This window comes from Ambystoma mexicanum, chromosome 4p (genome assembly GCF_040938575.1).
Source record: "Ambystoma mexicanum isolate Mex_15411 chromosome 4p, UKY_AmexF1_1, whole genome shotgun sequence".
In the NCBI taxonomy this organism is placed as follows: domain Eukaryota; kingdom Metazoa; phylum Chordata; class Amphibia; order Caudata; family Ambystomatidae; genus Ambystoma; species Ambystoma mexicanum.
In genome coordinates this window covers 1255648528-1255662693 of record NC_090927.1, presented here as the reverse complement: position 1 = coordinate 1255662693, position 14166 = coordinate 1255648528, and the positions used below count along the sequence as shown (strand labels likewise).

Below are 14166 nucleotides of genomic sequence, written 5' to 3'. Positions count from 1 at the left end.
TGTACGGAGGGTTCTGGGGCTTCCATGAACGTAGATACAGGCAGCCGGACCGCTTGCTGTCTCAAACCCGGCGCAAGTAACAAACAGGGGGTTGGGGGGTTAAGGGATTTTTCCAGTCCCCCTCCTCTGCAACAGCCTCCGAGGGAAAGAAGGCCTGACACGCCCCTTCAGGTCCATGCTCTCCATGCACATTTCTGGCACCAGAATTTCGCGGACCCCTGGATCCTCTCTGTAGTATCCACGTGGTACCACCTCCCTATCCTAGCCTCTCCTCTCCTCCCCTCCACTCCCACAGGTTTGGACAGCAACTCTTTTGGCGGAGATCCGGTCGCTCGTAGAGAGCCAGGCAGTGGAGGAAGTCCCAGCCTCTCAGCAAGGCTTTGGCTTTTACTTCAGTATTTTCGCCATTCAGAAGAACCACCGGGCGGGCCTGAGAGTTGTGTTGGACCTTTCCACCCTCAACCTCTCCATACCCCTGCAAATATTCATGGCAGCTTTGATAGCAGAGACATTGGACGAGGGAGACTGAATGTGCTGCCTGGATCTGAAGGACGCGTACCTACATGTCCCGATTTGGCAGCCCCATCGTTCTTTCCTACGGTTCAGGATCATGGGCTTCCATTTTCAATACAAGGTCCTTTCTTTTGGCCTTAACTCGGCCCCCAGGGTCTTTACCAGGCTTATGAATGTGGTAGCGTCCCTCCTTAGAGTGCAGTGCCTCCACATCTACCCATACCTCATCGGTTGGCTCTTCAGGGCTACATCTCCGGAAGAGGTTCTCCACTCTTCCAATGCCCTTATGAACACACTGCACAATCTGGGCTTCTCGCTCAATCTCAAGAAGTCACAGCTGCAGCCTACACAGACTCTGACATTCTTGGGCCTCATCTGGGACACATGCTCCGAGAAGGTATTTCCGTCGGAGGACAAAATCTCGGTCATCAAGAGGGCCACCGCCCACTTCCTCAGCAGAGACGTGACCTCGGCATGGTGGTACCAACATCTCCTGGGTCTTCTAGCAGCTGTCTTATTAGCCATGCCGCACACGAGACTAAGGATGAGGAGGATTCAGCTGCACTTTGCGACCTCATGGAAACAGGAACAGGGCTCTCAATCCGAGATGATCAACGTTCCTCCATCTATCCACCCAAACCTGACTTGGTGGTCCAGAGACTGCAGCCTGCGGACAGGCAACCCCTTCCGGCCGCCCACTCTGCAGGCCACCATCACCACGGATTCCTTGCTTGAGGGCTGGGGAGCCACCCTGGACGATCTCTCCGTCCACGGCACCTGAACTCGACAGGAGCAGGAATACCACATCAGTTGGCTAGAGCTGAAAGCCATCTGGCTGGCGCTTACGGCATTCCTACCACTTCTCAGGGGCAAGGTTGTCCTCATCCAGATGGACAATTCGACCAGCATGTACTATGTCAACAAGCACGGAGGCACCAGATCCGCTCCTCTGTGCAGACTGGTGATCAGCACGTGGGAGTGGGCCCTGGAAAACATTTACCTCACGGCAGTCCATCTCCCGGGGGAATCCAACCTGGAAGTGGACAGGCTCAGCAGGCTGGGAGCAGACAATTACGAGTGGCAGCTAAACAAACCCGTTATTCAGAAGATTTTTAACAGGTGGGTCACCCCCTGGTGGATCTCTTTGCCACCTGGCACAACAGGAAGTGTCCCCAGTTCTGGCAAGGTCAGGGCCCCGGCTCTCTGGGCGAAGCGTTTCACATGAGTGGACCGGCATGAAAGCCTACGCCTTTCTGCCCACTCCCCTGGTTCATAGGGTAATTTGCAAGATCAAGGAGTCTCGCCTACTGCACATCATTCTAATAGCTTCATGGTGGCCGGCCAGCCCATGGTTTCCGGAGCTGGTCAGTCTCTCGGAAGTGTCCCCGATTATCCTCCCAACGGGCCGAGCACATCTTCTGGCACATCAGGGGGCAGAGTCATCCACCCTGCACCAGGGAAGCTAGCCCTCACAGCGTGCTACTTGAGCAGGTAACGCTCCGGCACCTCAGCCTCTCACAGGCCAATCTGGAGATCACACAGGGCGCCAGGAGCTAAGCTACCTGGACCCAGTACAAAAGCAAATGGACCAGATTCTGCCACTGGCCAGACTCCAAGGGAATCGACCCCCTAGCATGCACCTTGGATGAAGTGCTCTAATTTTCGGCGCACCTTGCTCATTCAGGCATGCAGGTGGACACCTGCCGCACATACCTTGCAGCCATTGGGGCTTACAGGAACTCAGAGGAGAGCATTTTCTCCTCCTCCAACCCGATCGTCAAACATTTGACGGGCCTCGCAAGGCTCTACCCGCCCGTCAAGAGACAGCACCCGGTGTGGGACCTTAACATAGTCTTGGGCGTCCTAACGCACAAACCGGTCGAGCCAATGGCATCTGTGGACATCAGGCTGGTCACCATCAAGACGGCCTTACTAGTCGGCCTTACCTCGGCTCGTAGAGTCAGTGAAATCCAGACGATGGTCGCCTCTGAGCCATATACCACCTTTCACAAGGACAAGTTAGTCCTGCGGACACACGTAGCATTTCTACCCAAGGTTCTGTCTGCTTTCCACTTGAACGAGAAAATAGCCTTTCCTACATTTTTTCCCGACCCCAAGGTCGAACCACAAAAAGTGCTGCACTGTCTGGATGTCAGGCATGCCCTGAAATTCTACTTAGACGGGACCAAGGGCTTCCGCAAATCGGACGCACTGTTGGTCACCTTCGGAGGCTCAGGACCAGGCTATCGGGCCTCTAAGGCTTCCATATCCCACTGGATGGTCTCTGCCATCAAAAAAAGAGTATGAGGGCAGCACAAGCTGCTCCCGGCCAACATGCATGCCAACAAAGTCAGGGCCAAGACAACGGCCATTGCATTCCAGCACCATGTCCCTTGGCAAGTCATAAGCAGGGTAGCCACTTGGGCCTCTCCCTCTGCTTTCTGCAAGCATTACTGTTTGAATACCGGCTATAGATCTGATGCGGCTTCCGGACAGGCGGTTCTCAGGAACCTATTTGCTTAAGGAGGGTCTCCTCTCCATCCTTGGGCTACAATCAGTTGTAATCGCCCATACAGTATGGAGGAAAGGGGACGGGACGTAAGAGTAATTAGAAGTTACTCATCGTAGTGACTAACTTAGTCTTAGTCCATAGTCCCCTTTCCGCCATATGTCCCATCAACCTCCCCCCTAATAATACTGGTATCATTAGGCAATGTTAAATCTATTGTCGACGCGTCAATGGGGACTGAGGTGTGCCGCCGGAGGGTAAAGTCAGGGCAGCGCATGCTCCCTGGGCCGCAGCCCCGCACACCTCTAAATTTAAAGGGGAAGTAGGGTTTTTCTGGTGAAAAAGGTTCTGTCTCCCGTACCTTGGAAGAGATACCCATACAGTATGGAGGAAAGGGACTATGGACTAAGAGTATGTTAGTCACTACGGTGAGTAACTTATCATTTCTTTGAAATAACTTAATCAAGTTGTGTAGTTCAGATAATGGGCTCTTCACTTTCTCAATGTTCTCTTTTCCAGTTTGGTTCTTTCTCTCTTTTCGCCCTCTCTCCAGTGATCTTCTTTCTTTATATCTTCTGTCTTTCTCAGTATCATTCTTTCTTCTTTTATTGGATAAACTTGAGGCTTTATCTTTATTCAATAGCCAACTCTGTTGTTGCTTAAGGTGAATAGAACATTCCCAATTGGTACTCCCAATCTTAAGTATTGTTCTTTACTGGGACGAGTAAGAATGTTTCCATAATGATAATCTCTTCTCTGAAACATGTTCCTTACTAGGACGAGTTTGAGTGCTCCAGTAATGATTATCACTCTTCAACACCTGACTATTACTAGGACAAGATATTCATTTTTATTTTTGGTTCCCCACCCTTGTCGCCCGCTTTGCCCGTTACCTTTGCCTCGGGGATCGCATCACTGGGCTTGCGGTTTGCACGGGGCCTCCTTTGGTGCTGGTCAGGCTGGTATTTTCGCTCTTAGTCTCCATTTCACTCTGCAGTGCTTTTAGGTAAGTGGTCTTGGCATCGTTAAGGGACTCCTAAGTCCACTTTGCTCCGGTCATGCCACCACTTCTCACTCATTCACTCCATGGACCTTCTGTCAGTCTCTCAGCTCCTCCTGTTTCAGGTTTTCTCTTTGGTGAAATACCCAGATTTGCACACCTGCTTCCCCTTGGCATCGGAAGCTGTGCTTCTCTGCCTTGTTCAGCTGCGCCCTCGCAGCTGATTTGGATCTCCCAGATTTCTCTCCTTCTCAAGTCTCCTCCTAATTTTATGATGCTCCTGTGGTAATTCCCGGCAGAGCGTTAAAGTCTTTCTCTGTAATGATTGTACTCTGTATAGTTCTATTGATCTTCTTCGTCTCAGTACCACATAGGTATATCCCTCCAGGTTTATTCAAGGATTCTACATGACAATAGCAAATAGTTCTTCATGTTTTCTCCTGGGAGGTGTTATTCCTGATGTTATACGTGAGTTGATTAGAGAGTTCCTCAGTGGAACAGAAGTCCTCGTCCCTTGGAGGAGAGTCTTTCCTGTTGAGGTGCCACTTCCCTCTAATCCTAGTTGGGGTATTGCGTAGCAGGCTCACCACTCTAGCCTCACAGGGAAAGGCTCCCCTGCCGGCAAGGAGTGACTGAACCCTGTGATTCACCAGTTATCTGCATGCCTTTTATGTTTCTGTATTATGGCCCAACCGGGCAAAGTACTGGTTTTCTGCTTTAGAGATGAGGATAGACTGAATTCCCATTCCTGAAAACAGATGCATTTAAAGCTCCATTTGGGTGTGTAGATTTAGCGACATCGGTGGACTCCTATAATTCCACCATTACACAAATAATTGCTAAGAATAAGCCTAAAAAAATAAACTAGCGACAGCTAAACACTTTAGGAAACTATGGTTCACCGATGAACTAGCCTCTATAAAAAATGATTTACGAAACTTGGGAACATAAGTGGATGAGAAATCCCAATCGGTTGAATTGTTATATCCTGAAGTGCCTGTGTGCCAACTATAAAACGGCTCTTATTTTTTTTTTCCAATAATTTTTATTAACCATTTTCAAGGAAACCAGCACAGAAAGATAACGAAAACCAAAAGGAACAACCCCCCACCCTCACAAACTGCCCCCCCTCCAACCCTCTCCCCCTCCAGATCCAAAAGGTCCGCTAATAGTATAAAATCGACATAAGGACTGCACACAATTCAATTAACACTATTATGTCTATCGGCCAGGATGCCAGGATGAATCTTTGAACCTTAGTCCAAAACCAACTTCCCCTTAGGGTAGCTGCAGGTAACTGTCCCCAACGGTCACAGGTCAGATTCATCCTGAGGGCTAATAATGCCCAGTAGTTCCATAGCCCTGGGACACCAGGCCCGTCGGGCACCCGCTTTTAGGTAAGTTAGCAATCTGGCCCATTCCGACGTGAAACACATGTTTTGGCCCTGAATAGAATAGGTGAGCCAGTGACCACAACTTGGCGACCCATTCATGTTCCTGAGGGGGAACCCTTGACTTCCACCTCCGCGCAAGAACCAGCGCCGCCGCCATTATCATTATTGCATAAAGTTTGCGGTCCCCTCTAGTCGCAAGAGTTGACGGGAAGCCGTTCAGGCCTCTGTTTTGGCCTAGATGAATTCCCAGCACCTGTGTGACGGCATGTTGGACTTGTGTCCAGAATAAATCAATTTTGGGGCAATTCTACCAGACATGAGCCCAGGAGCCATTGAAGCCGCATTCCGTCCAACACAACCTCGACGCATTGGGGTACACCTTGTTAAACCTTGTTGGGGTTAAGTGCCACCTCATCATCAGTTTCAGCCATATCTCACGAATTTGAATCGATCTGGCAAGTTTCGGGATCAGAGACCACAGTTTTACCCATTCCTGTTCCTCGATAGCCACACCCACATCCTGTTCCCATTTAATCATATACTTCCTTGATTGCAGAAATTCCTGCCTTTTAATGAGTTTATAGATGGACGATACCACCACCTTATTCCCAGAGTCAGTATCTAAATACTTTTCAAACTGGGTGAGGGAGGGTGATCCTGCCTGCCTAAGCGACCGCTGAGAGACCCAGTGCCTGATCTGGAGGTAGGAATATCTCTGCTTTTCCCCTATGCCAAAGTCTTTCTTACACTGTTCGAATTGTTTCACCTCGCCTCCCACCAACATATCCTGTATCATCCGACAGCCGCCCAGGAACCAAGGAAAAAAGGACAGTGGGTTGGTAACTGCTGGAGTGAATTGTGGGTTCCCATGTAAGGGGAAGAGAAAGTGGTGATGTGTGCTATACTAATGGCTTGATCCCATGCCTCTCCTGTGGTTGATGTTATATCACTGCAGTACATTCGTGAAGGCCTGTCCTCCTTCGGCAGCCACAAAACTCCCTCCAGGTCCTTCCCCACCGTCGCTCCATCCATCTGCCTCCACACCTTCCCCCCGTCATTTCTCTGCCAGTCCCTAATGACTCTAATCTGAGCCGCAAGATAGTAAACCTTAAAGTCAGGCTCCCCCACCCCACCCCACCCCACCCCTGTCGGCTAAAGCTTTCATGAGGGAAGCCGCTAGTCTCGGGCGCTTTCTATTCCAGACAAACTGACTGGTTATTTTTTGTAGGGACTTAAAGAAAGACGTCGGGATACGCACGGGGAGTGCTGTGAAATGATAGAGGAGCAGGGGCAGGATTGTCATCTTTAGGACGTTGATTCTCCCCAACCATGAGATTTCCAGGGGTCCCCAATCCACCAGTTTCGATTTCACCTTTTGGAGGAGTGGGGGTGAAGTTCGCTTTATATAGATCCGCCGTGGACTTTGTCAGGGAGATTCCCAGATACTTTAGAGAGGAGTCAACCCACCTTAAATTTACGCCTTCCTGAGGCCCTGGACCTCTCTTATTGACAAGGTGAGGGGGAGCGCTTCCGATTTGTGGGCGTTGATTTTTAGGCCTGCAACTTGGCCGAACCTGTTTAATTCCCTCGCCACCACCAGCAGTGAGGTGATCGGCTTGGTGAGGGAAAATATCATGTCGTCGGCGAAGGATGCTATTTTATGAACTTCTCCTCCAAACAGGACCCCCTCTTTGTCCTCTGCCGCTCTTACCGTCTCCAGGAAAGGTTCCAAGTGAAGGGCATAGAGGAGTGGTGACATTGGGCATCCTTGCTTGGTTGCCCCTTCCCACCCAAACCGCGGCTGATATTTGGCCATTTATTGCTAGCCGAATAACTGGGTTACGGTAGTTTGCTCTTACCCGTGAGATGAAGCCTGGGCCAAACCCCATTTTGCCCATAGCTGCAAACGGGAATACCCATTCAACCCGGTCAAATGCCTTCTCTGCGTCGACCGCCAGGAGAAGGGCCAGGATATTCTTTTTCTGTGCCTTTTCGATCAGGTGGGCCAATCTTCGAACATTATCTGAAGTTTGCCTCCCTTTAATAAAACCTGACTTGTCACTGTGTATTAGTTTGGGGAGAACCCTTTCCAGACGGTTGGCCAGGACCTTGGTGTGAATTTTAGCACCCACGTTTATCAAAGCTATTGGGCGGTAGGAAGCACAGCCAGTCTTTACCCTTCTTGTGTATTAAGATGACTTTGGCTTCATTCATCGAGTTGGAGAGAGCACCTGTTGACCCTATGCTGTTGAACAATCTGGTAAGGATAGGAATCAATACTTCTTTGTGTCTTTAGAATTCCGATACAAACCCATCTGTGCCCGGTGCTTTGCTGGGCGATTAAATTATCACCCTCCTAACCTCGTCCGAAGTGATCTCCAGCGCATCTCTATCCTCCTGAGAGATCTGCCTACACCCCATTTGAGTGAGATAGGCCTCCTGATCTGCACTTATAGGCTCACCTGATCTGTATAGGTCAGAATAAAATTTGCAAAATTCCCCTTCAATGTCAGAATTCTTAGTAAGGAGGACCCCTGTCTGCCCCTTTATTTTTAAGGTTGTTTTGTCTCCCGCATCCTTCCTTAGCTTTCTGGCCAGCAAACTGTCTGCCTTATTGCCTCTAATGTAGAACCTTTGTCGCATGGCTAGGAGGTTCCTCTCTGCAGCCCTTGTCTGTTTAAGGTTCAACTGACCTCTCACTGCCCTATATTCCCTTTTAGTGGCTGCTAACATCCTCCCACACATTCGAGACATGATCTCCTTAAGTCTGGCTTCCAGTTTTAGCCCCTCCAATCTCAGCTCCCATTCCCTTCTGGCCTTGGTTGCTATGATCCTACCCCTTATAGTGGCTTTGAGGGCGTCCCACCAATTTTGGGGGGTCGAATCGTCCAAGTTATTGTGGTGGGTAAAATCTAGAATTCCCTCCTCAATCTCCTTAACTAGGACTGGATCCTTAAACAGCGAGATTGGGTATCTCCACTTCCAAATGCCTGGGGGCCCCTTTGATCTGGTTAATGTAAGAGTAAGTGGAGCGTGGTCTCCCAGGGTAATTGCCCCTACTTCCATTGCTATGGCTCTTCCCAACAACGGTTTCGAGATCCAGGCATAGTCTATACGTGAGTGTGACCTATGGACATGTGAGTAGAATGTGTATCCCAAAGCATCTCCGTACAGTTCTCGCCAGGCATCAACCAGGGCCAGATCTTCCATTTTCTTCACAAGAATGCCTGAGGGCCCCCCCGTGTGCCCCATGGGATGGAACTCCTGTCTTTGACGGGGTCCCAGGCCAAATTAAAGTCTCCTAACAAGAGGATATTCGCCTTCGCAAATTTCCCTAGGCGGGTGACTATCTTTTGTATATAGGGGTCCTGGGCTTGATTTGGTGCATACAAAGTTGCTAACGTGAAGGACTCCCCCTTTCCCTGAAGTGTCACCGCTAAGTATCTGCCTTGGTTGTCCTTCTGCATATCCCCGAATGACAAATCCAACCCATCTCTCAATGCTAATAGGACTCCCCCTTTCTTACTGGTTTGTGTAGCCTGTAACATTCGTGAGTATCCCCGAAATCTTATCCTAAAGGTGTCCCTAGAATGCACATGAGTCTTCTGCATAGCCACAACATGAGGATGTTCCCGCCCAAGGAATCTCTCCACCTTCTTCCTCTTGACCTGGGAATTGAGGCCATTCACATTTAGTGAAAGCACTTTGTGTCTCTGAGTTAGCCATACGGAAAGGTTGTGTGAAACCTGATTAGCCCAGTTGTGCCATGTGTACCCCACGCTGAGCACTCCTCGGTGTGTGCAGTCCATTCGCGGACCGTTACCCGACCCCTCCCAAACTTGACCTTGGATCTCCCCTCCCCCCCCCCCACCCCACGTCTAGGAGAATCCGACTGGCACCAAGCCCCCCTCGTGACAACACTACGAGAGCCGGACTCAATAACAAACCTAGAACTCCCCACTCTGGATTTGCAGGAAATCCCCTTCCCATTCCAAGATGCCGGGTCCCTCCCTCTTCCCCGATGCCCCTCACAGATGTGTAGGCAATCGCCTCTGACATTTTTATACGCACGTTAAAATTCAACCTTTTTGTGCCCTCCCCAGGCTTAGTACGTAGATAGGGAACATGTGCCTTAATTTCCTTGTAGACCCCTCTTCCCCGGATGGTCCTCTTGTTCCGGAATCTGGGCCTGGGCGAGAGAACTGTGCTGGGGTTGCTTACGCTCCCTCCTAGATTTCTTTGGGCCCGCTTCCGACCATTCCCAAGGCTTTCGTGGTGCTGCCCGCCCAGTTGGGGAGGCTCTAGGCAAAGGTGTGTCGTCCTCGAGGCCTAATAACGCCAGTCCTTGGTCGCAGGTCGTAATTTTATGATGCTTCCCCTGCCAAAGAAAGCTAAGGGCAAAAGGATGGAGCCACCTGTAGCACACTTGCTTTTCTCGAAGATGAGCCAGGATCGGGGCCATGCGACGTCTCCTATTCAGGGTATATTGAGATAGATCCTGATATAGCTGAATTTCCGAACCATTGTGGGTTATCTGGCCCGCCTTCCTGGCTGCTTGCAGGATGCTTTCTTTCTGGGTGTAGCTATGGAACGCCACCAGCATGACCCGTGGTCATGCTCCTGGCTCTTGGCGTCTCGGACCCACACGGTGGACCCTATCTACCTTGATGGAATCATTCTGGTCGGCATTGATGAGGACTACAAATATTGACTTCATTGTTTCGGCCAGTTTGTGATCTTGGACTGCTTCAGGCAGGGATTTTACCCGTGTGTTGGATCTTCTGGACCTGTTCTCCAAGTCCTCTGCCCTCAATTCGAGGTTGTGTTGCAGTCGCCAGGGTTTCCAAGAGGGATTCTGCTTTTCGTGAGTCTTCTGCTAAGCCCTGAATGGCCCTCTCATTCATGTCCACCCTATCTTCCATTTTGTTGAGGTCCCTTTTTATATCTCGTGGGCCCTCTGCCAGATCTTCCCTTAGCGCGTCCATCTGTTTCTGGCCTGCTTCAGTGATTTTTTTCCACGATTTCCCAAAGAAGGGATCTGAGTAAAGTTTGAGTAACCGGCAGGTCCTGCAGTTCCTGGGAGGCGACCGAGGCGGAAGACATGGACCCTTATTTGGGCTCCTGAGGTCTCTGCTCACCGAGTTCCTTGGCCCAGATCTGAGCCAGTGACCCCTCCTGAAGCTTTTTCGCCATCCTGGATGAGGCTGGGGTGTCTTTAGTCTTACTTCTGGACATACTGCTTGAGTTTGGGGGGGCCTCCGGTAGGCAGCGCCCTCCGCTGTACTTCAAAATGGAGTTCGGCTTCAATCTCGAGACCGGGCCCTAACCTTCTGATATGTCCAAGTGGAGGCGTCCGCCGCACTGGTTAACCAAGAAAAGGCGTTTCGGGACCCAGCACGTATCGCCTGATACTGCTCGTCTGTTAGGGTCGTGTTCTAGCTCTATAAGCTTCAAGGGGCCAGGTCTTCTGGAGTGTGATGATGGGGGGGGGCTCGATCCAGTAAGCCCCCGTCGGGTCACACCCCAGCGGGCGGGGCACCTCCTCTCCGAGTAAACTGGCCTCAGGCTTCAATGCTGTCACAACCTTGGTGGGGGGGAGGGAGGGGCGCACAGGGGGCCCCCCTTCACTATAACTCATCCACGCCCCCCCCGCCACCACCCCCCACTTACTTGAGATGAGTGCACCAGTTCCGGGCGGCTCCCGGCAACCGCTCCAAGGGCCTGCCTCGCCCGGTGCTGCCCCCGACGCACGGCGGGCCCCACTCTGCCGCGGGTCTTCCTCGCCAACGGGCCGCCAGCAACCAGGCTGACGGTGCGCACCCCCCGGCGCCACCAGGCCGGGACCCCTCTCCAGGTCCGGGCACCGCAAGTATCCGGGCCCCTCCCCCACGCTCACTGGGGGCGCCGTCTTCCTTCCTCCCACGTCATCACCGCAGGTCGGGGCTCCCCGCTGACCCGGTTCTTGGAATGCTTGTGGTTGATGATCCGTCGGGGGGCCAGCAACGGCGCCGATTCCACCACGGCCCACGTCCATCCCCCTGCGCCGCACCCACCTCCTCCCGCGCGGGCAGCCAAGCCCGGGGATCGGGGTTTCACTTCTGGCTGAAGCAGCCGCCGAGCTAATGCAGCGGCCGCAGCAGATCTAGTTCGGCTCTTGGACCACTGGGAGCTTCCTCTACAGCAGCCGCTATGCGGGGAGGGCACCTGGAGCTTTGTAACAGCTTCTACGTGCTGCTTAATAGAAGCGGTGCGGGAGATCCGGGCAACGCGACCTCACAAACCCGCCGCCAACTTGGAATCCCATAAACAGCTCTTATTAATGCAAAGATGGCTCATCTTGCTACGAAGATTCTGGAAGCAGCCAATTTCTCTAAAGTTATTTTTAAATTCCTTACTGAATACCAAAATCCTGCCTCCACAGCAAGCTTTAGGATGTCGGGTGATTGGTGTAATCAAATGCAGACATACTTCAACACCAAAATACAGAATATATGAGATGACATCGCACATTTTCTTAATGATTTTGGTTACTCCTGTAGTATCGCCATAAACACCTTCCCACTGGAGGCCACTGTGTTCTCAGCTCTGAATGAGACTATCTGCCACGCGGAACCCTTGGCTTTTCGCACGACAAGCGGTTTGAACACTTCAATTTTCAAGGACTTGTCAGTCTTTGACACCATATACAGGAGGTTAATCCCGGACTCTGGTGAGAAATTGGAGAAAACAACACTGGCAGAGAAAATATTTCCCACCAGGAATAATTTAGACCTGACCTACTTTATAAGGCAATTAATAATTTAAACATAATATACTTACTAGAGGTTATTTCTATGCAATCCACTTGATCAATAAATCAAAGAAAAAGAACACAGGTGGTACATGTCACTAAGACTACATTGAGGAACAATCAATGAACAAATACATTTTGTTGCATGGTAACTTATCATTCCAAAATATATTTTTATATATGCTCAGAAAAACAAAAAAGAAAACAAAATATGTGCAAACCAGAAACACATAGAAGACACAGATATAAAGCCAATGACACTTGAAGCAAAATCAAGGTCATCTACTCTGATTCTGGAGGGGCTAAAGTAAGCAAGGTTCGAAACAGCTGTGTCGCATGTAAACAGGCTTTTGAAGTGGCCCCATATAATAACTGAGACCAACTACTCTTGACCTAGAGGCCTATGTATCCAGGGTTAACAGAAGGGTCTATCTCAACAGATTGTGCCCCCTCATGAGTATGAGGTGTGTCTGAAAGTTTCCTAAAAGGACCCCTTAGATCTTCATTATGTCTCCTTCTCTGTCCTGAGGTTGAGTAGATCAAGGACCTTTAATAAATACTGTACAGTTATTGATTTCAAATATTAGAATAGCCCCCAATGGGATATTGGGAAAACGTCCAACCTACTGCAGTTCAGGAAAAAGTTGAATATTCTTTGATACTGATCTTCACCAGGTTCTTCTGTTATTGTTTTTATGTGTGCCATCCTAAGCGCTGAGAAACCATTTGCTGGTAGTAGTGGCCACTGTTAAAAAAAATTGAGATTATACTGCATGATGCTCCCCACAACTTCTCCACGAGAGGGATTTGGAGACATGTGTGCCTTGCTCCAAAATACTGTTACCTTTGAAACACCAGTTGCATTTCTTGTAAAATATGCAACTTCACACAGGTGTTAACTGATGTTTGTATCAGAATGTTGCCTTAACCTTTAATTCATTGTTTTAGGTTATGCCTCAACTGCTGAATCACCTGAATGTTGACAGCCTGGAAGATAGCATAGATTGGGGAACACTAGCTGTCTTTACCTGTGCCGACAACTGTGGGGATGAACAACAGTATACTGAGGAGTTCTTATGGAAGCAGGATGTTGCTTTTGATCCAGTATAACTTAAAATCGTTTTTGCTTTTATGTTTCCAATGATGATTTTTCAAGCATCATGCCAAAGTGCTTCCTCCTTATCTAAGTATTTGCAATTTTCCTATGCAATTCTGTACATAGCCTAGCATTATGTTTCCAAATCAGCGTGGCGCAATGTCTTAAAATGTGTGATCCAAAGTCACACAATGTTTCATTGGTTATCTCGTATGCGCAATATAGGTGTAACGATATACTAAAACGAATGTAGAATATTTTCAAATGTAACACTGGTTTATAATATGCAAATTATTTGAATGTGCAACCTCTTAAACAAGTCTGTATTGTTTTTTTGCAGTCATTTTGTTTTACTTATAAAAAAAACCAGAAGATCTGTACTAGTGAACATTTTTAAAATATTTACTAGTTTGTGCATTTACTTTAACTGGGGAGTGTATATCTGTGTTTCCAAACTAGTATTAAAGGGCTATCCAATTTTCCTGCTCATGATGCCGGTTCTTGTTTCTTTAGATCGGGTTACTCGGGTTGAGTGATTATTTTGCCACTACATTGAAATTTAGAATTGTAATAAATATTTTTTTCAAACTAATTTTGATTTCTAACTTAATTAAGGGTTATTTATAATGGGTTGCATCCGCCAACGGATTCCTCATCTCTGATACTTCGTAGGCAGCGACAGCTGGTGCCCGAGAACTATGTATGTGCTTGTGTGTGTGTGTGAAGGTGCCACGGCGGACCACTCCTTGGCTCCGAAAATGATGGCGTCCAGCTTACAAATGACCCACAATGCCTATGACCCCAGTTTCTTTTTTCCGCACATTTTGCGCCAGGAATGCTTTTCTCCTGTTTAAGATTTTTTCA

The 14166-nt window shown here is 49.3% G+C and overlaps 1 protein-coding gene across 1 annotated transcript in view; it reads left to right on the top strand.

The window, feature by feature from the left end:
* Positions 1 to 13894, top strand: part of PDCD2 (programmed cell death 2) — a 388001-nt gene extending 374107 nt beyond the window's left edge. The window contains exon 6 of the mRNA XM_069606928.1: positions 13155 to 13894. Within this exon, the coding sequence (XP_069463029.1) occupies positions 13155 to 13316 (162 nt within the window). The 3' untranslated portion in view covers positions 13317 to 13894. The remainder of the gene's footprint in view (positions 1 to 13154) is intronic.
* Positions 13895 to 14166: the final 272 nt, after the last annotated feature.